Raw genomic sequence first — 23863 nt, 5'->3', positions numbered from 1 at the left:
TTGACAGCATCCCTGGCCCCTCTACACACTAGATGCTGGTAGCCACCTCCTTTTACCCATAAGTATGACAACCAATTGCTGAGTCCCGATACTGACAGATGTCTCCTGGCTGGAGGCACAAAAAAAAAAAAAAAAAAAATCACTTCCAGTTTAGAACTACTGGTCTACCATAATCTGTTGGGGTTTTTTTTGTTGTTAGCCTCTTTACCTTAAGTAACTCTCAAGGTTGTGCACGGTGAATCAACCAGTGATAGAACCCAAAGCAGAGCCCAGGAATCTTAGGGGCAAAGAGAAAGAATGGAACTCAGGTTGAACTGGAAGCTGAGGTATCTGCAAGGCAGCAGTGGATTAACCGGTAATGTTACGAAAACGATGTAGTAACCCTTCAGGATGTCAGGCTGGCATCCTTGCCAGGCCACTATCCTCTAATGCTAAGTCAAGGAGCAGTCCCCAGGGAAGGTGATTCCCTTTACTTTCTGTGAAGTTCCAGGAATCTAGTTTTTGCTAAGGGGCTGGCAAGAATTTCCATGATCATGAGCTCCAAATAGCCTTCGAATTGCTGAACTTCTAAATCCAAATCAGCAAGGTTGGGAATATAGTTGGGCCGGTGGAACCCTAGAGAGTTGAGAGAGAATGCTTCCCCACACCAAACAGGGCTAGTTAGTCCATGACCATGGAGATTCTTTAGGTTCTGTGATCCATGGGTGGATGGAACCATTTTGCCTAGTGCAAAATACTTGTGAGTAGATACAGAGGTGTATTTTTTCGAGAGTATCCATTGTTTTCATACATTCTCAGAGGTAGTGACCAAAAACAATTAGTAAGGCTCTTTAAGAGTTCAGTGTGGTAGCAAAGAGCATAGTCAGAGGGGAATGCAAGCACTATCCCTGCCACTTGAATTCATGAGACTTGAATTCCTCATCTCTAAAATGGGGATGAGAACAATTCCTGGGGCAGCCCCGGTGGCACAGCAGTTTGGTGCCACCTGCAGCCTGGGGTGTGACCCTGGGGACCCGGGATCAAGTCCCACATCCGGTTCCCTGCATGGAGCCTGCTTCTCCCTCTGCCTGTGTCTCTGCCTCTCTCTCTCTCTCTGTGTGTGTGTGTGTGTGTGTGTCTCTATGAATAAATAAATAAAATCTTAAAAAAAAAAAAAAGAACAATTCCTGGTGGTTGGGACAACAAAGTGAGATGATAATAGGGCAGCCCGGGTGGCTCAGCGGTTTAGTGCTGCCTTCAGCCCAGGGTCTGATCCTGGAGACCCGGGATTGAGTCCCATGTCGAGCTCCCTGCATGGAGCCTGCTTCTCCCTCTGCCTGTTTCTCTCATGAATAAATAAAATCTTAAAAAAAAAAAAAAGGAATGTATTCAGAGAGATGTAATAACACGTATTGCTAAATTCTTTAAGGGGGTACCTGGCTGGCTCAATTGGAAGAGCATGCAACTTGATCTCCGGATTGTGAGTTCAGCTCCACATTGGGCGTAGAGATAACTTTAAAAAATTAAATCTTTTTTTTTCTTTTTTAAAAATATATCTAATATAGGTATTATTACTTTAATCAGAAGTCTCGAACCCTCAGTCCGAGTTCTGATTTTTCCTTTTAGTTCAGAATTTATGACCTGGATGGGAACTCATCATCTCTTCCTGGCATTGAGCCCAGAACAAAAGGTTGGACCCTGTAGGGGAAGGACAGCTTCTAAGGGACACAGAACTTTGGGGAAGGGGAGAAAGATCTTCATGATCTCTTTATTTATTTGTTTTTAGAATTTCTTTATTTATTTGGCAGAGAGAGCACAAGTAGGGGGAGCAGCAAGCAAAGGGAGAGGGAGAAGCAAACTCCCCCCTGGGCAGGGAGCCCCATGTGAGCTTGATCCCGAGACCCTGGGACCATGGCCTGAGCCGAAGACAAAAGTTTCACCGACTGAGCCACCCAGGCACCCCATAATTTCTCTTTTTAGAGAGAGTTGAGGCATAGTAGTCACCTGCACTTTAAGGCACTTGCTGGCCTCTGTCCTTGGGGGAGGATACTTGCCTTGTTGCTGTGAGCAAGGTGCTACCAAACTTTGTTGCACCCAGAGATGGCTCAAAGCAGGCAGTCCAGTGCTGTGTGGGAGAGAGAGGCTTGGATCCAAATTCCTGTAGGAAGATGGCTTAGTTCTGTCATCCATCCCCAGAGGATATGGGAGAGGCTCCAGAAGGCATACTCTTGCCCTCTAGCCAAGCTGCCAGAAAAGCAGCCAGGTGTTGCCTTGAAAAAGTCAGTAAACACTGGGCTAAGTAATGCCAGCTTCTAACATTCTGCTGCTAGCCTCTCCCTGGCCCTTCCTCTTCCTTGGCTCAGAGGCTTCCTGGAGTTCCTTTGGGAGGTGGTGAGCTGGTCCTTTAAGCAGCTGCTATGCTCTATAGCCCTTCGGGCCTTGACTTGCAAATTCTTCGCACAGGCTTGGCTGAGCCCTTTGGAAAGAAAAATAAACATATGCGTTTGGGTGGCTCAGTCAGTTAGGCATCTCAGGTTGTGATCTCTGGGTCCTGAGATCCAGCCCAGCTCAGCAGGGAGCCCGCTTCTCTCTCTGCCCCTCCCTCCCTGCTCATGTTCTCTCTCTTTCAAGTAAATAAATAAAGTCTTTTTTTTTTTTTTTTTTTTTTTTTTAAGGCATATCTGAGGAGGAGGAGGAGGAGCTGAAATTCTAGAGATCCATAGCCAGGGGAAGGGCAGCTGGTTACCATGGCCTCATTTCTGTTCTGTTCACCCTGTCTGCAGCACTCAATGAATGGTCAGTTCCTCGAGATGCAAGATAGGTGCTCCATGTTTTCTGCCCTAGAGTATGTCACATGTAGTAGCTAGACAGGTAAGTAACCAAACCAGTAAAATAAAAAGTAGTATGTGCTACAATGAAGGTATGAATTACTCCAGAGGATGGAATAATTTTAAATGACTAATTAATAGTAGTAGTAATAATAATAATAATAATAATAATAATACGCCTGGAGGTGCTAAGGTTTGGCAGAGAAAGTAGTATTTCAGCCTGCCTTGAAGATGAGTAAGAGTTAATAATTATTGAGAATTTACTTTGGCCAGGTATTGTGCACATTCATTATTACATTATCTCTCTCTTTTTTTTTTTTAAAGATTCATTTATTTACCCTAAAGAGAGACAGTGTACATGGGCAAGGGAAGGAGCAGAGGGAGGGAGAGAATGCTCAAGCAGACTCCCTGCTGAGTGCCAAGCTCTACACAGGGCTCAGTCCGAGGACCCCAAGATCAGACCTGAGCTGGCTGCTTAACAAATTGAGCCACCCAGGTTCCCCACATTATCTCTTCTTTAAAACTACTATCATTTTACCAATATTACTGATGAGGAACAGAGCCTCAGAGTTCCAATAACTAGGACTCCTGCCTGTATAGTAGAGAGAAAGACTAGTCTAGTTAGAGAAAGTATGAGCAAAGGCCTGGAGGAGATATGGGCAAATGGGATGTCAATTATTTGGACAGTGCTTGCCACTCTACGAAACACTTGTGTTGTTGTCACAGGAGGATTAAGGTTTCTCTTAATCCTCAGAGAAACCCCAGAGATAAGAATTATCACCGTTCTATGGATAGAGAAATAAGCTCAAAGAGGATATTTGCAGAGTGGTACTGATCAAAAGCTGGAACCTCTTTCTCCTGGATCCAAGGTAACTGTTTTCTGTCCATTGAAAACAATAATCCAGTAGTAAGGAGAGGAACACATTGAGGAATCTTCTCCCCTCATGGGCCATCTTTGGGCCTCTGCAGTCTGGAGCCATAGAGGAGCCATGGAGTCATGTTTTCTTTGTGTGAGGTTATCAGTGAGCTTACTTTTGACCATCTTACTAAATAAATAATATCTAAACAAAATTCCAGTATTCTTTAAAAATGAATGGGATCCCTGGGTGGCGCAGTGGTTTGGCGCCTGCCTTTGGCCCAGGGCGCGATCCTGGAGACCCGGGATCGAATCCCACATCGGGCTCCCTGCATGGAGCCTGCTTCTCCCTCTGTCTGTGTCTCTGCGCCTCTCTCTCTCTCTCTCTGTGACTATCATAAATAAATAAAAATTTTAAAAAATGAATAAAACCTAGTATTAATAGACAATAGATGCGTAGTACAATATTTAAAAAGTACGTGTACAGGGCAGCCCCGGTGGCGGAGCGGTTTAGCGCCGCCTGCAGCCACGGGGTGTGATCCTGGAGACCGTGGATCGAGTCCCACGTCAGGCTCTCTGCGTGGAGCCTGCTTCTCCCTCTGCCTTTGTCTCTGTGTCTCTGTGAATAAATAAATTATTTTTAAAAAAATTTTTAAAAAGGCACGTGTACATACACACACCCTTTGGCCCACCTTGTCAGTGATTGAACTATCCAGAGGAAACCACTGTTACCAGTTTTTTGTATATCCCTTCACAGATATTCTGTACCCTTACTATCATAGAATGGTAAAATGCTAAACCAACAGGGGCAGCTGGGTGGCTCAGTGGTTAAGCAGCTGCCTTTGGCTCAGGTAGTGATCCCTGAGTCCTGGAATGGAGTCCCACATTGGGCTCCTCTCAGGGAGCCTGCTCCCCCTCTGCCTATGTCTGCCTCTCTCTCATGAATAAATAAAACCCTAAAAAAAGAAAAAACAAAGAAAACACTTTACCAACAAAACATGAAATCTGTATAAAACATTGCGTTGAGTCATTTTGCTTCAAGTTAAGTACCTAAGCTGCACCAAGCCCTCTGCTGGATTCAGACAATACCTGCTCAAGAGCCCCCGAAGTGCATGTGTGTTGTGTGTGTGTGTGTGTGTGTGTGTGTGTGTGTGTGTGTTGTGGGATAGGGGTTGGAAGCAATAGGGAACAAAGGACCACATTTAATAAATCCAGTAAATGTGGGAGAGCTCCAAGCTGTGATACTATCACATAGTAGTTAGAACGTTTTCTCTGGAGTTAGATTTGGCTCACATCCCCGAATCTGTTGCTTGCTCTCAGTGTGACCCAGGATAAGTGATGGAACCTCTGTAAGCCTGTTTTTCCATCTGTCAGAATACACTAATAATAGTACTTACTTCCTAGGGTTGTTGGAAGGAATACATAAGACAAAGTATACAAAGTGCTTGGCACATGCTAAGCACTCAATAAATGTCAGCTGAAGAAACAAATTTTTAGCCTCAGCAAGTGTTGGTGATTACCCTTATTGGAAAAATCAGGAAGCAGTGAAAGCTGGACTTTTCTCCTAAAAAACAATTTTGATGGCAAAAAGTGTAATACCGAGTGAGGCTATTTGCTTGGCTCGGTAGGACTATTCATAAATGTATCCAAATGAGGATGAATATTCATACAATCTGCTGTCGAAGCATCAATGTTTGGTTACTGGGTGCTGCCCCAGACCTTACTGGGGTGTTCCTCTCAATTCTGAAACACATCTGGCCAAGAGTTTCCGGACATGATTATGAGCCTGTTTCTGCTAGGGAGAAAAAGGAAAAGTCTTTTTTAGAAGGCAGTTTTTCTTAGTCCATAGAAATCCCTGGAAAGCCCTTAAGGAATCCTCCCAGGATTTAAACTCACAGCCCCTTGATTCCTGTATATTCAAGGGCTTGTGGGAAGAAAAAAAGGCTGAGCTTGGAGTCAGGAGGCCTGATTTTCTTCCTTTTACCAAGCTGCTCGAGGTCTGTTTCATTATCCCTATGGCAACGCCTAGCAACAGAGCCTGGCATCTAGTAGCCCCTCCATAAATGTAAATCAACTCTGAAATGAGGTGGTTTTCCACTCGCAGGTTGGGATTCCTTCCCCTGGTCCTGCTGCAGGCAGGGGGCAATGGCAGTCTGCCCTCGGTGGGTGACGCTGCGGGGAGCGAGGATAAATTACGGAGGTTTCCAGAGAGGAAAGAGCCCTGAGCAAGTTGCCCCCTCTATTAAGAGCCTCCCCTAAGGAAGCTCGATCCCCCATTCCGGACCCACCGACGCGACTGGGGGGGGGGGGTCATCTACGACCCTTCCTTCCTCTCCTTGCCACACTGGAAAATAAAACGCTGCCGGGCGCTGAGCTCTCGGCCGCCCCGGGGCGTCCCGGCACGCTTCACAGGCTCCCCACCCCCCCACCACCCCCGCACCGCGGGGGCCCGCGCAGGCCCAGTTCCCACCCCCTCTCGCCCTGGAGGACCGTGGGTGGACGCTCTTGCAGAACGCCTCTCGCTGGTCGGGCGGGGGTGGGCGGAGCCAGCGCCGCCCGGGCTGTGGAAGCGGAGGGTGGGGACACTCTGGCCCGGCTCTCGGTGGTGCGGGAGCGGGAGGGAGCAGCGGCCGCTCTGGTCGGCGGACGTGCTGCCGAGCAGTCCCGGAAGCGAAGCAGCGATGGCGGAGAGTCCAACTGAGGAGGCGGCGACGGCGACGGCGGGCGCCGGGGCGGCGGGCCCCGGGGCGAGCGGCGTCGCCGGTGTTGTTGGCGTTAGCGGCAGCGGGTTCGGGCCGCCTTTCCTGCCGGATGTGTGGGCGGCGGCGGCGGCGGCGGGCGGGGCCGGGGGGCCGGGGAGCGGCCTGGCTCCGCTGCCCGGGCTCCCGCCCTCGGCCGCTGCCCACGGGGCCGCGCTGCTTAGCCACTGGGACCCCACACTCAGCTCCGACTGGGACGGCGAACGAACCGCGCCGCAGTGTCTACTTCGGATCAAGCGGTGAGCCGGGGTTTTTCCTCCCCCAGCCCCGAGCTCCGGGGCTCGACCTTCCCCGCCCCCCCTTTTCCCACTACACCCCCCACCTCGCCCGCTGCCTCGCGCCTCCCTCGCGGCGGCCCAGCTCCAAGGCCCACGTCTTGCCAGCCCAAAGCGTCGCGATCCCAGTCCCCTCTCCCCCCCGCCCGCAGCTCCACACGCACCAAACCCCTCCTCGCTTGCCCAGGTCCGACCCCGCCCCTCGGCTACCTCCCGGGAGCCCTCCCGTCTCCGTGCCGGACACCCTCCCCCACACCTCCCGCCCGAAACCCGACCCTTTCGCGCTTCAGCAACACCCCCTCCCGCCTTCCGCGCCGCCTCTCTTCCCCCCTTCCCCACTCCAGCCTTGCTAGATGCTGCCCGGAGGCCCCACCCATTGGCCCCCCCTCCCCGCGTCGTCTCCTCCCGAGCCCCGTTTGTAACACACGTAGAGAGAGAGCTTGCCTTCCGTGGCTTCAGAGTCGAGGCCAACGTTTCTTTTGATTCCCCATCTCCGCAAGCCGTCTCCCCAAATCTGGATCGCTTCCCTTACATACCCGCAATCTCCCCTTGAACCACTTCTCCAGAACCCCAAAGCTATCCACTCTCACACCTGTTCCAGCAATGCAGGCTTTTTCCCCCACCCAGCCTCACTCTGGCTTGTATTATCCCACTCAAGACTTTCTTGTATTTTTTTCCTCTCGCTCATCTGGTTTAGTTTTCTGTAGCAAATATACCTAATTCAAATACAGGAACAAAGACCCAAGTCCTTTCTGTGCTTATTTCTTGGGTGACTGATCTTAGATCCTATCATTTAATAGATAATGTTTCTGCAAAAATGCTTAGCGTAGTACTTAACTGCATAGGAAAAGAGTAATGCTTTTGAGCCGCTATTCAGCCTGAAACCTGTTTCCTGATGACCAGTCTCTGCCTCTCCTCATTCCTGCCCCCCCCTCATTGCAGCCATCCTCAACTAGGTGATCTCACCCACACACACACACACACACACACACACACACGCTGCAAGTCCCTTCAGATGTCTCTACCTACCTTTCAAGGTTGTAATAAAAATTAAGCAGCACATTGTGTGTAAAGTACCTGGCCCAGTGCCTGACACAGATGCCAGCTCCATCAGGGTCACCACCTCTAACTTCAGAACCTCAGCACTCCCTTCTACTCCTGTTCTCCATCCACTTCAGTCTGCCAATCCTTATTTCTACCTTTGAGTTCTGCCAATACTTCTTTCTTCTGCTCTCCCACTTGTTTGCAGTTTATGTCCCTATGTGCCCTGCCGAGTCTTTTCCCACCTAGAATGTCCTTTAGACCCTAACTCACAACTGATGGATTCTGTGGTAGCCACTACATGTCATTTTTCAGATGTGGGACTCTCAGCAATTGCGGAGGGTACCTTCTCCAGTCTGAAGCGATCTCTACACTGTCGGTGTTTTGGGCAAGAAGACCATTATTGCTTTTTGCTAGCTCACTTGCTTTGTGTATTCCTCTGACCAATAATGGCTCACTGTATGGTTTATGGGATTCATTTTTTTAGTGGAGTTGATTATGTCTTCCCAGTTACTGAACAGTCTTCATTTAGCATTCAGTTGTAGTACCTGGGAATTTCGGAGGTGGGGAGTGAATGAATTGCCCTGTGGGAGGAAGAGAGTAAATGGGATGTGGCTTTTCCAGGGTGACATCTGATGCCACTGGGATCTCTGATTTTTCCCCCCTCCTCCTGAGGAAACAATGCCCTTTTGATAGTAATTTGCTCTCTGCTTGCCTGACAAGTACTCAGCTGAGATTTCTCAGCCAACAAGACAGTGCAGACGTTTGTGGTACCAAGCACCACTTTCTCAAGCCCTGGCCTCATTGAGGTGTAACAACTGTCCTGCTCAAGGGATTCCCCTTTTTTCCTCTCTCTCCCTCACTCCCTTCCCTACCTCCTCTTGATGTTATACAGGGATATCATGTCCATTTATAAGGAGCCTCCTCCAGGAATGTTCGTTGTACCAGATACTGTTGACATGACTAAGGTATGTAACTTGGAGGGGGTTGGGGACTATTGGGAAATTGGGTCCAGAAAGATTATTCAGCTCACATTTCTGATTACGTAAATGAATAAATTAAGATCCCAAGAGAGTAAGTGGCTTGCCCAAGGTCACACAGTGAGGTGGAGCAGAGCCTTGAACAGGTGTCTTTTATTCAGGTGCCAGTAGGTCTGGTTGGCTTGGAAAATCCCTGTTTATGCCTCTTGTCCCAGATTAACTATTATTAGGGCCACTCATTCACTCTCAAAAATGCTCCACTTGGGATGTTAGGTTATATAGTCATCTTATTCATTTTTCTACTCAATTCTTCCCCTACCCTGTCACTCTGGACTCAAGTATGGTGCTCTAAGTCTGATGCAGAGAAGGTTGGGCATGAGGCAAACCTGAGTGAATAGAGTTTATACTCAAAGGACCTTGTTCAGACTTCTTGTCCTAACTGGTTGTTTTGGGGTTTTTTTTCTTAACTTTTTTTTTTTTTTTTTTTTACTTATTCATGAGAGACACAGAGAGTGAGAGAGAGAGGCAGAAACACAGGCAGAGGGAGAAGCAGGCTCCATGCAGGGAGCCCGACGTGGGACCCAATCCCAGGTCCCCAGGATCACGCCCTGGGCCAAAGGCAGGCGCTAAACCACTGAGCCACTCAGGGATCCCCTAACTGGTTGTTTTTGTGGGGTTTTTTTGTTTTGTTTTAAGATTTTATTTATTTATTCATGAGGGACACAGAGAGAGAGGCAGAGACATAGGCGGAGGGAGAAGCAGGCTCCGTACAGGGAGCCCGATGTGGGACTCAATCCCAGAACCCCAGGATCATGTCCCGAGCCAAAGGCAGAGGCTCAACCACTGAGCCACCCAGGCATCCCTAACTGGTTGCTTTTTTTGTTTGTTTGTTTTGTTTTAAAGATTTATTTATTTATTTATTCATTCAGAGAGAGAGAGACAGGCAGAGACACAGGCAAAGGGAGAAGTGGGCTCCATGCAGGGAGCCTGATGAGGGACTCGATCCCAGGTCTCCAGGATCACGCCCCGGACTGCAGGCGGCGCCAAACCGCTGCGCCACCGGGGCTGCCCAACTGGTTGCTTTTGAATGTCCTTTCTACTCCAAAGACCATTCTTGTCTTGTCCTCCATACACAAACACAGAGAAGGCTGAAATTCCCCTGGCATAGATGCCTAGGCCTCTCTGTCATTGAGCGCTCTACCCTCAGAAGTGAATTTTTCACTTAAACTAATGTTGGGAAGAAATCAAGATTTCCTAAATCTAATATTGTTTAAATGAAAACTCTTCCATGGTTTCAGATTTCTTACGGTAAAAGTTCTGACTTTGTAGTGTAGATATGTGTATTTTGTTTTGAATAAGTTTCCCTTAAATTAATTTTTTTCTTTTTTTTTTTTTTTTTGTGGTTAGAAATATTTTTCCTGGGACATCTTGTCCAGTCAAGTATCAGTGTTAATATGCTAGTCCCTAGGGTCCCAGAATTGATGTCCTGTTGATGCCATTTGAACTTGCTATTCCAAATGCCTGAGGGCTGAAAGATATTCCTGGGTGCCACCAAGGGCAGAGTAGGGACTGAAGCATTGGATTGCTGGTCCTTTTTCGTCTTGCTGCTTAAATTCTGAGCAGACTTAAGTGGCTAGCAGCCTTTGTAGGAGAAGAAATATAACGGGGTCAGTTCAAGTTCTCTTCCTTTCAGGAGGGGAAAGCTTGTTCAGTGATCCTGGTTGGAGGACAAAAGTTGAGTGTTCTAAGTGCTGCCGATTTTTTTTCTTTTTAAGTTAACCAACAGTGTTGGGAAGATTTCTGGTGATGGTCTAAGGGCTCCAAATGGACCCTGAGTTTTCCCCGTTTTTTGTTTTTTGTTTTTTTTTTGGTATCTTTGACACAGCTGACTGCTGCCTGAGCTACATCCTCCCACAGTAGGCTTGCTTCTTTGTGGAGGCAACAGAGACCCTAGGCCTCCATCACAACCCTCAGCTCTGCACTGTAAACTGGCACTGTGGCCGCCAATCCCTTTGCTCTTTTCCGTTCATCTTACTCCCCTTTGTGCCTCCTAAATGGAGGGTGGGGTTGCCTCAGACACATGATTAACCTAGGCAAATCCAAACAGACATGCTCAGTAAAAGTATATATTAGATTCTTAAAACTAAACGGGCTAGGATAATATTTTACAGTTGCATATTTTAGTTGGTGCAGTGGTGTTCCATGTATATTTGTTACATGTAACACTGATCAGGGAAGTCTTAAAAAAAAAAAAAAAAACCTATGCTGTCACAGGGAGTTTTAAGGGACATTCAGGGTGATTTTTGACTACATTCAGTTTTCATCTTGGGCTCTAACTTTAGAAGTTAACCACTGAGTAAGATGCCATTCCACCGTAATGGGATTTCTTAAAATTCCAAACATATTTATTAGTATGAGTGAGTACAGGCTGTTCATTCCGCATGGTGAGGATATGGAATGATATACTAGATGAAGGTCCTGCTGCTGGTGTGGGTAGCAAGTGGAAGCCAGGAGGGGTTGGGATGGGACATCACCTCACAATTTTGAGATGGGGTTTTATTTTGCAGATTCATGCATTGATCACAGGCCCATTTGACACTCCTTATGAAGGGGGTTTCTTCCTGTTCGTGTTTCGGTGTCCGCCCGACTATCCCATCCACCCACCTCGGGTCAAACTGATGACAACGGGCAATAACACAGTGAGGTTTAACCCCAACTTCTACCGCAATGGGAAAGTCTGCTTGAGTATTCTAGGGTAAGAGGAGACTTCTAAGTGGCCAAGTTGGTTGTTAGCAAATAATTACTCTAGGCCAGCCTTTATCAACCGGGGTTCTTCATCTGAACCACAGAACCCAGAAAATGATTGGAGTGACTGTTTCCTCAATTTTCCCCAGGATGGTACGTGATTAGTATCATTCTAAGTGCAAAAGAGAGAAGTTCATGTATGACCTACAATGGATGCCTTAGTGAAGTGGTTCTCCCTGACCAGCAACAGCACTTGGAGAGCTTGTAGCCCTACAGATTCTGAGGGTCCACCCTAGACGTACTGTATCAGAAACTCTAGGGGAGGGCCTAGCAATCTGTGTTTTACAAGCTCTCCCGGTGATTTCTGGCGTACTTCAGCTTGAGAACCACTCCCTTAGGGCATCAGGGCTTCATTCTCTCCTGAACAGGTTGAGAAAGGCTGCAGATCTGTGCCATTTAAGATTGTGGGTGTCTTGTTTCTGAGTCTCTCAATGAGTGGCTTTGGAGGCGGCGGTGGTGATGAAGATGATCATGATATTTTAACAACTGAATGAAAAACGTCTAAGGTTGGAAATCACATCAGATAAGAAATCCAAGTTTCAAGTACATTTTGTTTCTGGGTGCTACGGAGATTTTGCTTCATGCGGTTCTCACTCGCTCCCTTTTAACTGCCTTTGGGGGCTAAAAATTCAGAATGGAAACAGTGTCTTCTGGATTGGCGGTGTTTGTGTGGTCTGAGTTTCCCTGGGGCAGAGGACAAGTGCAGGTTGAAGTTGGGAGAGTTGCCAGAACTGGTGATACCTTTTTCTTTCCTGTCCAGCATATTTCCAGGTGTGTGTGGGGAAAGGCAGCTGACCCAAACTGGAGACAGGAGTTATTTTATTTATTTATATTTTTAATCTCTCAGACCCAGGGACATGTTCTGTGGTGGTGGCAGTGAGGAAGTCCTTCAAAGGAGGTTGTCCTTAAAGCGGTCCTTTATGTTGTTAGGGTTTTTATCTGGTAGGATAGTGGTAGACATAGCCCACAGTGGTGAGGATATTCACTTGTTGTTTCTACATGACATTTGTTTGTGATAGCATTTTTGTACTAGGTTCTCCATTGGGCCAGTATAAAACGATTTTGAGCAAACATCAGCTCACAGTAGAACCAGGGAAAGTAAGACGGCGGGGTAGGAGTAGCAGAAGTGTTTTGGGTGGAAAATAAGCTACCCTGAAATTGAACATTAACCACAAGAACTCACAGGATAGAAAATTCCCATGTGTTCCTAGTTGACTCTTCCATCAGCCTCAGTCCTTTCCTTCCTACTTAGAAAAAAAGATTGGGGCTGCCTGACAAAAGAAATGTAATGAAAATTTACATTGTTGGCTTGACTCCCGGAGTATGTGGAGTCTTAGCACAGGACCTGGCGTTCCTGGAGGAGCAGAGCTGAGGGGAGCAGGCTGAGAGGTTCTGAAGAGCAAGCCTTGGTGGTGAAGGTGGTGATGGTGATGATGAGCTTGCTGTGCCACACTACTTAACTGGGCTTTCCTCGAGTTAATAGGAAGAGGGAATGGGCCAGTTAACTTGAGCAAGCCAGTCATAGCTTAGGTTGTGTTCCACTTCCAGATCAGGTGCCTCCTCTTCAGTTAATTGAGCTAAAAAGAAATGTCATGAATGTCCAAGCTGCCCTCCCTCTGCCTACTACTCGATCAGGTATATGGAAGAGAGGAGCAATTTTGGTGCTTCTCTTTTATTCAGGATGGTTTCCATATGTTATTTCAGACCCTTCGCAGTCTAGAAGTGCCCCTAACTCCCCTCCCTGTCCTCTGGCAGAGTTCCATGGTCTTCAGAGAGCCTGACATTCTTCAGGGGCTGGCTACAGAGCAGGACCCTGGTCATCAAACCCCACCCACTGCCCCTGACCAGGTGCCTTCCGGCCACCCCCCTATGCACCACCCCCTCCGTGCCTCTGTGCTGAGCTTCTCTCCCCTCACCCCTTCACCACCCCTAAATAAGCCAGCTCCAAGATCCACAGAGCTTAACACTTAGATTGCCTTTGGTGTTTTCTTACCTTATTTATTCCATTTTGATGAATAGAACCTTCCCTGGCTACTGTTTCTTTCCTAGGCCCAATGAAAATCCCTTCAAAGTTTTCTTGCTTGCTTTACCCTCTTTCCTTTTGTCCCACTTGATAAGAGGATTAGGCAGTTGACTGATTTCTGGTCAATGAGGGTGAGAGACAGGCTGGGAAATTCCAGAGCATTAATAGTGAAAGAGAAACGTTGACTCACTGACTTACTGAGCGGGTGCTGCCAGGGCCCAGGGTGCTGGTGCACTAGTCTTTCTGTGGTGGCCTCCACCATCACTCTCGGCCTCACCCTCTTCCCTCCCTCTGCTGTTTTGCAGTACGTGGACTGGCCCCGCCTGGAGCCCAGCCCAGAGCATCTCTTCTGTGCTCATCTCCATCCAATCCCTAATGACTGAGAACCCCTATCACAATGAACCTGGCTTTGAGCAGGTAAGGCCAGAGGGGCCAGCTGGGGAGTAGAAGATGGGGTTTGAAGAGATCTGAGAGGTCTGCTTAAAGGTCCCATTTGTTTGCTTGCTTGTTTGTTTAATGTCACCATAGGAGAAAAAAGGAGTTGGTGTGTGTTCCTTAAAAATGATTTTTTTTCCTTGTAAGTTACAATAACAATGTCCAGTTATTTCCATTTGACTTGTGTTATCTACAAGGTGGGAATCAGTAGAGTCATCTGGACACTAATTCTAAGCCTGCTTTGGGGGCTGTTGCAACTGGTGGGTTTTGTATATGTCCATCCTCCAGTATCCCTTTAAGGTACTCCCTGTAGTGACTACTGCTCAGCTAGGTGTTTACAAAGTTCTGAAGAGCCAAAGGAGCTAGTCATCAGCTAGGGGAAGAATATTTTAGTCAATGCTGCCAAAGAGAAGGGAGAGGAGAGTTGCATTTTCCAGGGGTGTGCTATATGCCAGCCGCTGTCAAATTTTTATATATGATAACTATATGTGTGTGTGTATGTGTGTGTGGAATATATAATATTCCATTTAAGCTTTACACTAATTTGAGGTAGGGGCAGCTGGCAGGCTCAGCTGGAAGAGCCTGCATCTCTTGATCTCAGGGTTGGGAGTTGAAACCCCATGCTGGGTGTGGAGATTACTGTACTAACTTGGGGTAAATGTTATCCCCATTTTCAGATGAGGTGATGGTGACATGGAGAGGTTAGTTCACTTTCACAAAGATACATAGATCATGGTAGAACCCAATATTGGCCTAGGAGCCCAGAGTTCTTCCATCCTTTCAAAATGCCTGCCAAGATTACTTGGGAAAGAATTCCAGTGATCATCCCCAAAGATGATAATTCTGTCTAGGTGGTTAAAACAGTTTAATTTTCGCACTATTTGAAATAATGATGCCATTCCTGGTTCATTTATCGACCGGAACAGCAGGGAATACCCTTTAAGTATGAACAACAAAAGTTATTCCCAAAACCACCTTTCCAAACAAATAGTGTATTTGATTTTAGGATTAGGTAGAAATGGAAAAGGAACTCATTTGCTAACCAAAGAGCTGATTTTAGGGTCTTTCCTTTGGGAATTTAAGAGATGGGACATTGATTCTTAGTACTCCCAAACATTATTGGTTCACAGCCCCTGGTGTCTAGGTGGCTTTTTCACAGCTCCCCAGGCAGACGGAAGTGCCTGGCTGTTCTGTTTCTTAAGCAGTTAGGTCCAAGGGGAGGAGGGCGGGGAGTGGGGGTGAGTGGGTGACGGGCACTGAGGGGGACACTTGACAGGATGAGCACTGGGTGTTATTCTGTATGTTGGTAAATTGAACACCAATAAAAAATTAATTTATTAAAAAAAAAAAAGCAGTTAGGTCCAGACAGCTTCTTTCTTAAATAACTAAAATGGTTTAATGACAGGAAGGGTACACTTGTTGGATACCACACAACTTTGAAGATCTTGGAATCCAATTGGATCCACCACCCTCATTACTCTTCCCTACTGTTTATGTATGCTGCTTGCTATTTACCAGAGTAGTGATTGACAGTCCAGCTTCACAAAGATAATGTGTCATTGAAAGGAATATCATGCAGTCTAATGTCAGAACTGACCCACTGAGCTCAAGTTAGTGGTTCTCACAGTGTTTGACAGGTGGTGAATACTGTGGTTTTCCTCAAAAAGTTTAAATCCCCAGCACCCCTGTGATCTCGCTGTGGTGCATTTTGGAAACCATGGTGGTAAACTGAGGGTATGTTATCTCTTTCCTGCTCATGATGTATTTCAGTCAGGGCCCAAGGTTCTGGTTGCTGGGTTGGTGATGAGGAGGAACATTGAAGAGTAAAGGAGGAGTTAAGAGATTGGAAGACTGTACCCCCTTCCATTTATACCCACACATTCATAATGGCTTTCTCAGCGTTGGAGTCTTCTTTTGGAAACTTCAAGTTTTACTTCCAATAGAGTCATAGTAGTTGATTTGAGTAATGATGGAACCCTGCAGAATAAAAGGGAGTTGGCTGGGAAGCATCCAGATATTTATAGGGTTTTTTACTGAGACTCCTATTGACATGTTTATGTTTTTGTCCCACCACCATTCTTAACATTGGGTTCTTTCCCATAGAATCTTTACTTCGGAGGCCTCTCATTTCAGCCTTAGGAAAATTTGATGTGTCTAGTTGGCTGCTTACAGGTTAAGTGACCTCTAACAGAGGATGGGTATTGGCATGCATGGGGGGAGGTTGATGATCTCAAAAATAAAAACTGAGTTGGGAAAAAAAAAAAAAAAAAAAAAAAAAACTTGAGTTGGATCTTCATGGATCTGCCATATAGTTGGAAAGGTACCCTTGTTTGCTTGGGTCACATACACCATATTAATCCTGAAGCCTCCTCCTATTTACTTTTTCTTTGCCTAAATTTTGTTTTGGACACCCAATGTCCTTTACATTACAGGAGAGACATCCAGGAGACAGCAAAAATTACAATGAATGTATCCGGCATGAGACCATCAGAGTGGCGGTCTGTGACATGATGGAAGGAAAGTGTCCCTGCCCTGAGCCCTTACGGTATGTGTGTGCCAAGAGCGCCCACTTGGCACTGGGTATTACTGTTGAAGATTTAGCTGGTTCATACCATTGAGAACCTTTGAGTCAAAATCCACTGTTGGGCACCAGAGATCAGAAAACGAAAGCTGTGTGGTTCATGCTTTTTTAAAGAGTGGTGGCGGGCAGCCCCGGTGGCGCAGCGGTTTGTCGCCGCCTACAGCCTGGGGTGTGATCCTGGAGACCCGGGATCGAGTCCCACATCGGGCTCCCTGTGTGGAGCCTGCTTCTCCCTCTGTCTGTGTCTCTGCCCCTCTCTCTGTGTCTATGAATAAATAAATAAAATCTTTAAAAATAATAATAAATAAAGAGTGGTGGCTGAGGGTCACTTGGAAGTTCAGAGAGCTGTTTGATTCTAGGAGAGTGCCAAGCCTAATGGGAAAGACATAGTCCACACCCTTAGGGAGACTCCAATTTGATGAGCGCCTGGACCTGTTGAAGATCCTTACTGTTCTACAGCCAAATGAGGTGTAGAGCCCTTCACAACAAATCTATTTCTCAGTGTTTGAGTTTATTTGTAACTGTTAAAAGTAGATGAACAAAGTCACAGTTATCAAAACAACCTTTTGGAAGAATTTTGAGTAAGGTTTGGGATTAGGGATGGCCTATGAAAAACAAATGAGATAGAGTCACAAGTTGTGAAGTTGGGATTTAAATGGTCAGTATTAATGGTTATCCTTGTTTGTTTGTTTGTGTGTTTGTTTATTTATTTCATGAGACAGAGACACAGAGGGAGAAGCAGGCTTCACTCAAGGAGCCTGATCTGGGACTCGATCCCGGGACTCCAGGATCACGCCTTGGGCAGAAGGCAGGTGTTCAACCGCTGAGCCACCCAGGCATCCCGGTTATCCTCCTTTAATAATACCTAAGGAATACGAGAAACCACCTTCGGTCATCATCTATTCCTTTTTCCATTTTCCATTGAAAGATCTTTGTGAGGGGTGTACCTGGGTGACCCAGTCGGTTAAGTGTCCAACTCTTGGTTTTAGCTCAGGTCATGAGATCAAGCCCCATGTTGAGTTTCACACTGAGCATAGAGTCTACTTGAGATTCTCCTTCTGCCCCTCCTTGTTTTGCTCCCTCTCTCTCTAAAATAAATAAATCTTTAAAGAAAAGAAAGAAAGGTCTTTGTAGGATATCACATCCGGGCTTGGGAGCTCTATTTGATTTGGCAGTAAGTTAGATGGTAAAGGGATGATCCCGTGCACACTGTGTCTCTAACTTCAGCTTCTCTGCTTGTTCTCCAGAGGCGTGATGGAGAAGTCCTTTCTGGAGTATTACGACTTCTATGAGGTGGCCTGCAAAGATCGCCTACACCTTCAAGGCCAGACTATGCAGGTAATGCAGCCCCTGCCACTAAGGCCAAAGGCTCTGCAGCAGACCATGTAAAATCCCCCACAAGGATAGCCTCTGCATCTCTTAAGAGAATTCAGAGCCAAAGGGATCTTGGTTCATCTGAGTCTCTATAGCCCAGAGAGGAGACAAATGTGTCTCATTCTTGTGGAGTTGCTTCTGTCTTGGCATAAACTAGATGTTCATAAGTAGAGTCTGAACCATCCTTTGTAGCTCAGAAGGCCTGCCCTTCTTAGTAGTCTTTTCAAACCAAGAACATTCAGCCCTCTCTGAATCTTAGTGATTATAATGGTGAGTTCTCTACTGGAGTTCTGTCCCTAGCTCAGAAGGGTACTCGGAGAACAAGGCCCAGGAAAACACTGGGTATGTGGTGTTATATGTTGAAAGATTGCTGTTACAAATGACAGTAAGTGGTTGTTTACTCTCTGCCTCAACCGGAGAAATGTGTATCCACTTCCAATAGGAATACAGGATTGATGCTTGTTTTAAAGAGGAGATTCTAAAAAAAATAAATAAATAAAGGGATTCTTGGGGGGAGCCTGGCTGGCTCAGTCACTAGAGCATTTGACTCTTGATCTCAGGGTTGTGAGTCTGAGTCCCACCTTGGGCCTGGAACCTATTTAAAAAAATAAGAGGAGATTCTTATTAAACCAAATTGTAAATGGGCTCAAATATAAAAAAATGTGGTTGTTAAGAGAGTGAGACTCCTCCTGTCCCTAAGGACTAGTTCTTATGTTTTTTTGGCTCATTTACTCATGGTCTTGCTTAGAATTGTATGGACTTGGATGAGTGACTGAGGCCTCTTGAGGTTCTCTCCATTTCTTGCTGAGATGCTTTGCCCACCCAGGCTCCCCCAGCAGCATTTACTGCAGTAGCAGTAAATGTGTTCTGTCCTCAGCTGCTGCTTAGAAATAGTAGTTTCCCTGTCCTTCCTTCAAGGACTTCCCCACCCATCTGCCACATGAAAACTCAAAGGGCAAGGGCGCCTGGCTGGCTCTGTCAGAAGGGCATGTGACTGTTGATCTTGGGGTTGGAAGTTTGAGCCCCACGTTGCATGTAGAGATGACTTTAAAAAAACAAAACATGGGATGCCTGGGTGGCTCAGCAGTTGAGCATCTGCCTTTGGCTCAGGGCATGATCCTGGGATCCGGGATCGAGTCCCACATCAGGCTCCCTGCATGGAGCCTGCTTCTCCCTCTGCCTGTGTCTCTACCTCTCTCTCTCTCTCTCTCTCTCTCTGCCTCTCATGAATAAATAAAATCTTTAAAAACAAGACAAGGGATCCCTGGGTGGTGCAGCGGTTTGGCGCCTGCCTTTGGCCCAGGGCACGATCTTGGAAACCCGGGATCGAATCCCACGTCGGGTTCCCTGCATGGAGCCTGCTTCTCCCTCTGCCTGTGTCTCTGCCTCTCTCTCTCTCTCCAACTATCATAAATAAATAAAATTTAAAAAAATAAATAAATAAAAAATAAAAACAAAACAAAACCTCAAAGAGCAAGGCCCTTTCAGGGTTAACTTGCTCCTGACCCCTTTTGCAGAGTATATCATATGTGATGCCTGCCATGGTTCGTTCCCCATCAGGAATTCTCATTCCTGCTATTCAAAAGCATTTCCCAATATTCACTCTGTGGAGGAAAAATAACTCATGATCAGAGAAGGAAAGGGAAGAGTGAACAGCATCTGGGGAGGAGGGACGTGGGTAGAAATGGAGCCAAGGATGAAGAAAGGAAGATTTGAAAAAGTAAGTTTGGAGTTCAGCCTTTGGGGAGTGTAACTTTTGGAAGTGAAAAGTGTGGGCTGTAATCACAATGACTGTGACTTGTGTACACTGGTCCCTAATCATGAGGGTGATATGTGGGCAGAAGTGTGGAAATAGTTAAATGTGGAAGAAGCAGAATGTGAGAGGGAAAAATGGTGTACCTTTTTGTGACTCTCAAGGAAAGATGTCTCCACTTGTCTAAACCCTGCCACATGCTACTTTTGTTGCCATATTCTCTGTACAGCATTTTAAGTTCTTTTGTTTATCTCCTCTACTCCAACCCTAGTTGTTTTTGAGACTTTCAGAACAGTTAACCCTTTACTACAAAATGTCTGGAAATCTTTGATCTAGAATAACAAGGACTAGGATCAAGGCTGGGTGGCCCTGGAGCGATGCCTAGAAACCTGACAGGATGGTAGTGACTGATCTCTCTGAAAGAGTGTATGGGTGCTTATCTAGTTCTGAAAGTCAGAACTCCTGAGTACTAGACCCGCCCATGATGTTGGAAAGACAAATTACCCTTTTGGATAGAGGGAAAGCAGAATAATATTTCCCTTGTATGTCTTTTAGGAAGTTAATTGAAAACACAGACATACTTAATGATTATAGTTCTGGTCTTGAATTTCTGTTTCTTACCTATGTCGTCTTCCCCGTGACCCCCTTCTCCACATTGGCTCACTTTCAGGGAACACCAGCACATTTTAATGTTGGCCCAAGCCAGATCTATCTGGGGTGGTAAACGTGCCATAATATTCCTCGTCAGAGGGTATGCGATCTGCGGTCAGGGACTGTAATGCCATAGCCTCTTCTAGTCTCGTGCCTGGGAAGTTGAGCGAGTCCAGCACGGGCCCAAAGCTGCACTGTCTAGGATGAGCTGCCCAGATGAGAATCTTCCATCCCGCTTGTCTCCTTTCCCCCACAGGACCCTTTCGGAGAGAAGCGTGGCCACTTTGACTACCAGTCCCTCTTGATGCGTCTGGGACTGATTCGTCAGAAAGTGCTGGAGAGGCTCCATAATGAGAACGCCGAAATGGACTCTGATAGCAGTTCGTCTGGGACAGAGACAGACCTGCATGGGAGCCTGAGGGTTTAGACCCTGCTCCCCTCTCCCCTCCCCCCACTCAAGAGTCCCAGCCAAGTCCCTCCCCCCCACCCCAGGGACGGAGAGGCACTGTGTATCTCCCTCCAAACGTGACGTCATCCCGCAAGATGGCAAGAACCAAGCCAGCTCGGATCCCAGGGCGCAGGAGTGGGGAGGCTCTTCCGCTCTGACCTCCCCGGCTCTCCAGCCCCCAGGGCTGTTCATCCCGTAGCAGGGGCCACGGTACCTATGCAGGAGCACCTCCAGGGCGAGGGCCTCTGGCAAAAACAAAACAACCGACACACCTCTGCACAGGGCCAGCTCCTTAGGGACAGGTGGGGGATAGAAGCCGGAAGTCCAGGAGGGAGTGTGCCCGAATGCTTTATGGGGATATCTGGAAGGGAGCTCTGGGTGGGGGGCTGTCTGTGACACTTAAGCAGTCTGGGTGGTTGTCTGTCTGCAGTCTTGAAGCAGGGCTTCCCGATGCCCTTTTTTCTCCCTGCCTCCTCTGCCCTTACTTCCCGTGGGCCAGCATAATTTTGTTTTTCCTAATTTATAGTCACTGTTCTAGACAGACCAAAGAGAAGGAACAGTGGTGGAGTCTAGGCTGCTGATCAGTAAGCTTTACCTAGCACCTGAGCACCTTTCTCCTCTGCCCCCCACCCCCCATTCCCTCGCCCATTTCCAGATTTAAGACAGAAGGTAAATGTGACCAGGACTGAACCGAGGTCTTGGTAAAGCCTGCACAGGCAGCACGAGAAGCTGATTTTGTTCCCGCAATCACTGATTTGAAAAGTTCCCAACACAGCCAGCCGCTGTGTGTGGGGAATGAGAGCCACTATGTAGAATAGTCTCAGATTTTCGTAAATCCTAGCCACGATGAGGGGGTTCCCCTGGGGGCGGGGTGCAGTGGGGAGACCAACGCTAGCCCTGTTGTGTTCTGTTTGGCTGTCCTTGTGTATTTTTACCCCAGCCTCCAGTGCCCCCCCCCCTTCACTTCAGTGCCCAGGAACGCGTGGGGAGCAAGGGTCGCCAAGGGCAGAGGGACTGGGGCTGGGACTCTGGGCTCTTCCTGCCTCCCTTCCTTCCCCCACCCCCCCTGCTGCTCTGTCACCGGCTCCCATGGGCATTCGCCTGGCTGTGTTGCTTCTCTGTATCTAGCTGCAGTGGTCCTTTAGTGGGCTGGCTCAGAAAAATGTGCTTTAGGCGCCCCATTGTACTGGGCACCAAGGAAATCCAGCCTTCCCCTTTTTGGTGTGTTCTCCCCCATACTTTCCAGATTCTTACTGTTATGGCTCCCAGTGGGGTGTTGGTGATCCATGTGACGCAGGGCCTCGGTCAGTATCCAGCCACGTGTAAGGGAGAGGATAACCATACCTGCCCTGCCTGCTGCTGGGGAGCCCTCTGCCCAGGGGCCGGGGGACTTCCCTGGGGGAGCTTGGGACGGGTTGAACGCAGAGGAAAATGTTCTACTTGGGAGGGCAGGAAGCAAAGAAACTGGACAGGAAGTGGGCTTGGGGAGCGGAAGTTTATCTCGGATACTTAAAACTGGGTCTCTTAATAGGGAGATTTCAGAAAGGGACCCTGCTTCCAATTTCCCTCTTCCACTCCCAGAGCTCGTACAGGGCTTAGAAGAATGCCCTTGGTCTGTTGGTCCAGTGGTCGTCTGTCATCCATTTAAGTGTTCCCACTTTCAAGTGACAATCCTCTCCTTGGCCCTGCCGTGGGCAGAGCATGTCTGGCACACCAGCCTGACTTTTATGCCCTAATCTTGAGTTGAGGAAATATATGCACAGGAGTCAAGAGATGTCTTTATATCTGACTGTACATAAATGAAGTTTTTTTTTTTTTCTTTTTGGTGCAATAAAGTTTGTTTTGGCAGAAGGAGGAAGCGCCTATGGGTGTGGGAGGGTTTGTGTAAAGGGAGAATGGGATCCTCTCAACAACCACACCTCTCGCCCAAGTCAAACTTGTCAGAGAAAGTGCTCAATGCTTTGTCTAGAAGCTGAAAACTAGTTACATGACTTGGGTGGAAGCAGGGCTGCTGGTGACGAGTTCCCCACCAACCAGAAGTAGAAGAGCCTCTTTTGAGACCACCTCTGGCAGTCAAGGACAGGAGTGCCATCTTGGCCTCAGTTGCTTCCAAAGGGATCCTTCTGCAGAGACTGGGAAGTGAGCGTGTCCTAGGAAGACCAGCAGATGTAGATTGTTGCTCTGGGTAAGGAAAGGGTGTCTTAGGTTCTGGGTAATCCACAGTGAACTGGGTTTTCAGATTTCTGGCACTAAAGCAGCCCTTAGGAATTCAGGACTCAGAGGATGGAGACAGCTTCATACAGCTAGCTCATCCATCACTCCCTTCCCTAGTTGCTCAAGAATTTTTGCTGCCTGGCACAGAGGCTTGTCCTCTTGGCTGACCATGTGTAGAGTGTCCTGCCAGCCTAGGCCATGTGAAGCCACGATACAGGCACGTAAGGGCCCTGGCACCAGTGAACATGGGCTCTGGCTCTTAGCTTTGCTTTGTAAGCTGGTGGCCCTGGGGAATGATTATGTCAGTTCCTCGCCTGAGATGTAAGGAGACCTTACTGAGCCTCTGAGAGTGGCTGTGAGGGGATTAGGTGTTCATAAAATGGCACAGGGTAGCTGTTCAGTAAATGATGCCCTTCCCACCACTAAGGCTAGAGGAACCTGGTGATCAGCACAGGAGGGAAAGCAAAGATGAAACTCGATGACTTGTGGCCGCTGTTGGTTGATGGTCCTAGGTTCCGTTGTTTCTAACACCTGTTTCCTTCACACTCAGCCAGGTCCATCAGAACCCAGAAGGTCTAGAGCAAGCCAGAAGGACTGAGCGAGTGGCTCTTACTGGTCCTTTAGGGTCTGCTTGTCTGAGATAAACCTTTTTATAAGGACAAGGTTTGAATTAATGGGCTATAACTTAAGTCCCAGGGCTACAGAGACGAAACTGTCTAGCCAGGAAACCGACTGCCTTCATTCTAGACGCAGCTCTACCATGAACTTGCAGATGACCCACGCAGGTCATTTCATACGTGCTTGCTGTACTCTGTTACTCAGGTTATCCTTACTGGATAAATGAAGTTTTCTCCAGTAAAG

General features: G+C 47.4%; 1 protein-coding gene and 1 long non-coding RNA gene across 4 annotated transcripts; one reads left to right on the top strand and one right to left on the bottom strand.

Moving 5' to 3' along the window:
- Positions 1 to 1661: 1661 nt before the first annotated feature.
- Positions 1662 to 6125, bottom strand: LOC144286431 (uncharacterized). 3 transcript variants are annotated; one of them, XR_013354492.1, is made up of 4 exons: positions 5952 to 6125; positions 5061 to 5458; positions 4149 to 4282; positions 1662 to 2455 (listed from the first exon to the last, which is right to left on the bottom strand). It is a non-coding gene; the product is annotated as an uncharacterized LOC144286431 (long non-coding RNA). The 3 variants fall into 3 exon arrangements; XR_013354491.1 differs by lacking the exon at positions 5952 to 6125 and having other exon boundaries at positions 1671 to 2455; positions 4143 to 4282; positions 5061 to 5933; XR_013354490.1 differs by lacking the exon at positions 5952 to 6125 and having other exon boundaries at positions 1672 to 2455; positions 5061 to 5933.
- A 109-nt stretch (positions 6126 to 6234) lies between these two features.
- On the top strand, positions 6235 to 22642 carry UBE2Z (ubiquitin conjugating enzyme E2 Z). Its single transcript, XM_077852883.1, has 7 exons — positions 6235 to 6661; positions 8634 to 8706; positions 11286 to 11473; positions 13852 to 13963; positions 16414 to 16526; positions 17810 to 17900; positions 20597 to 22642. Exons 1-7 carry the CDS (start codon positions 6345 to 6347, stop codon positions 20765 to 20767), a joined length of 1065 nt encoding a protein of 354 aa, XP_077709009.1. The 5' UTR covers positions 6235 to 6344; the 3' UTR covers positions 20768 to 22642.
- The last annotated feature ends 1221 nt before the right edge of the window (positions 22643 to 23863 follow it).

This window comes from Canis aureus, chromosome 16 (assembly GCF_053574225.1).
Source record: "Canis aureus isolate CA01 chromosome 16, VMU_Caureus_v.1.0, whole genome shotgun sequence".
NCBI lineage: Eukaryota > Metazoa > Chordata > Mammalia > Carnivora > Canidae > Canis > Canis aureus.
The sequence above is the reverse complement of the archived record's forward strand: the minus strand, read 5'-3'. Positions and strand labels throughout refer to the sequence as shown.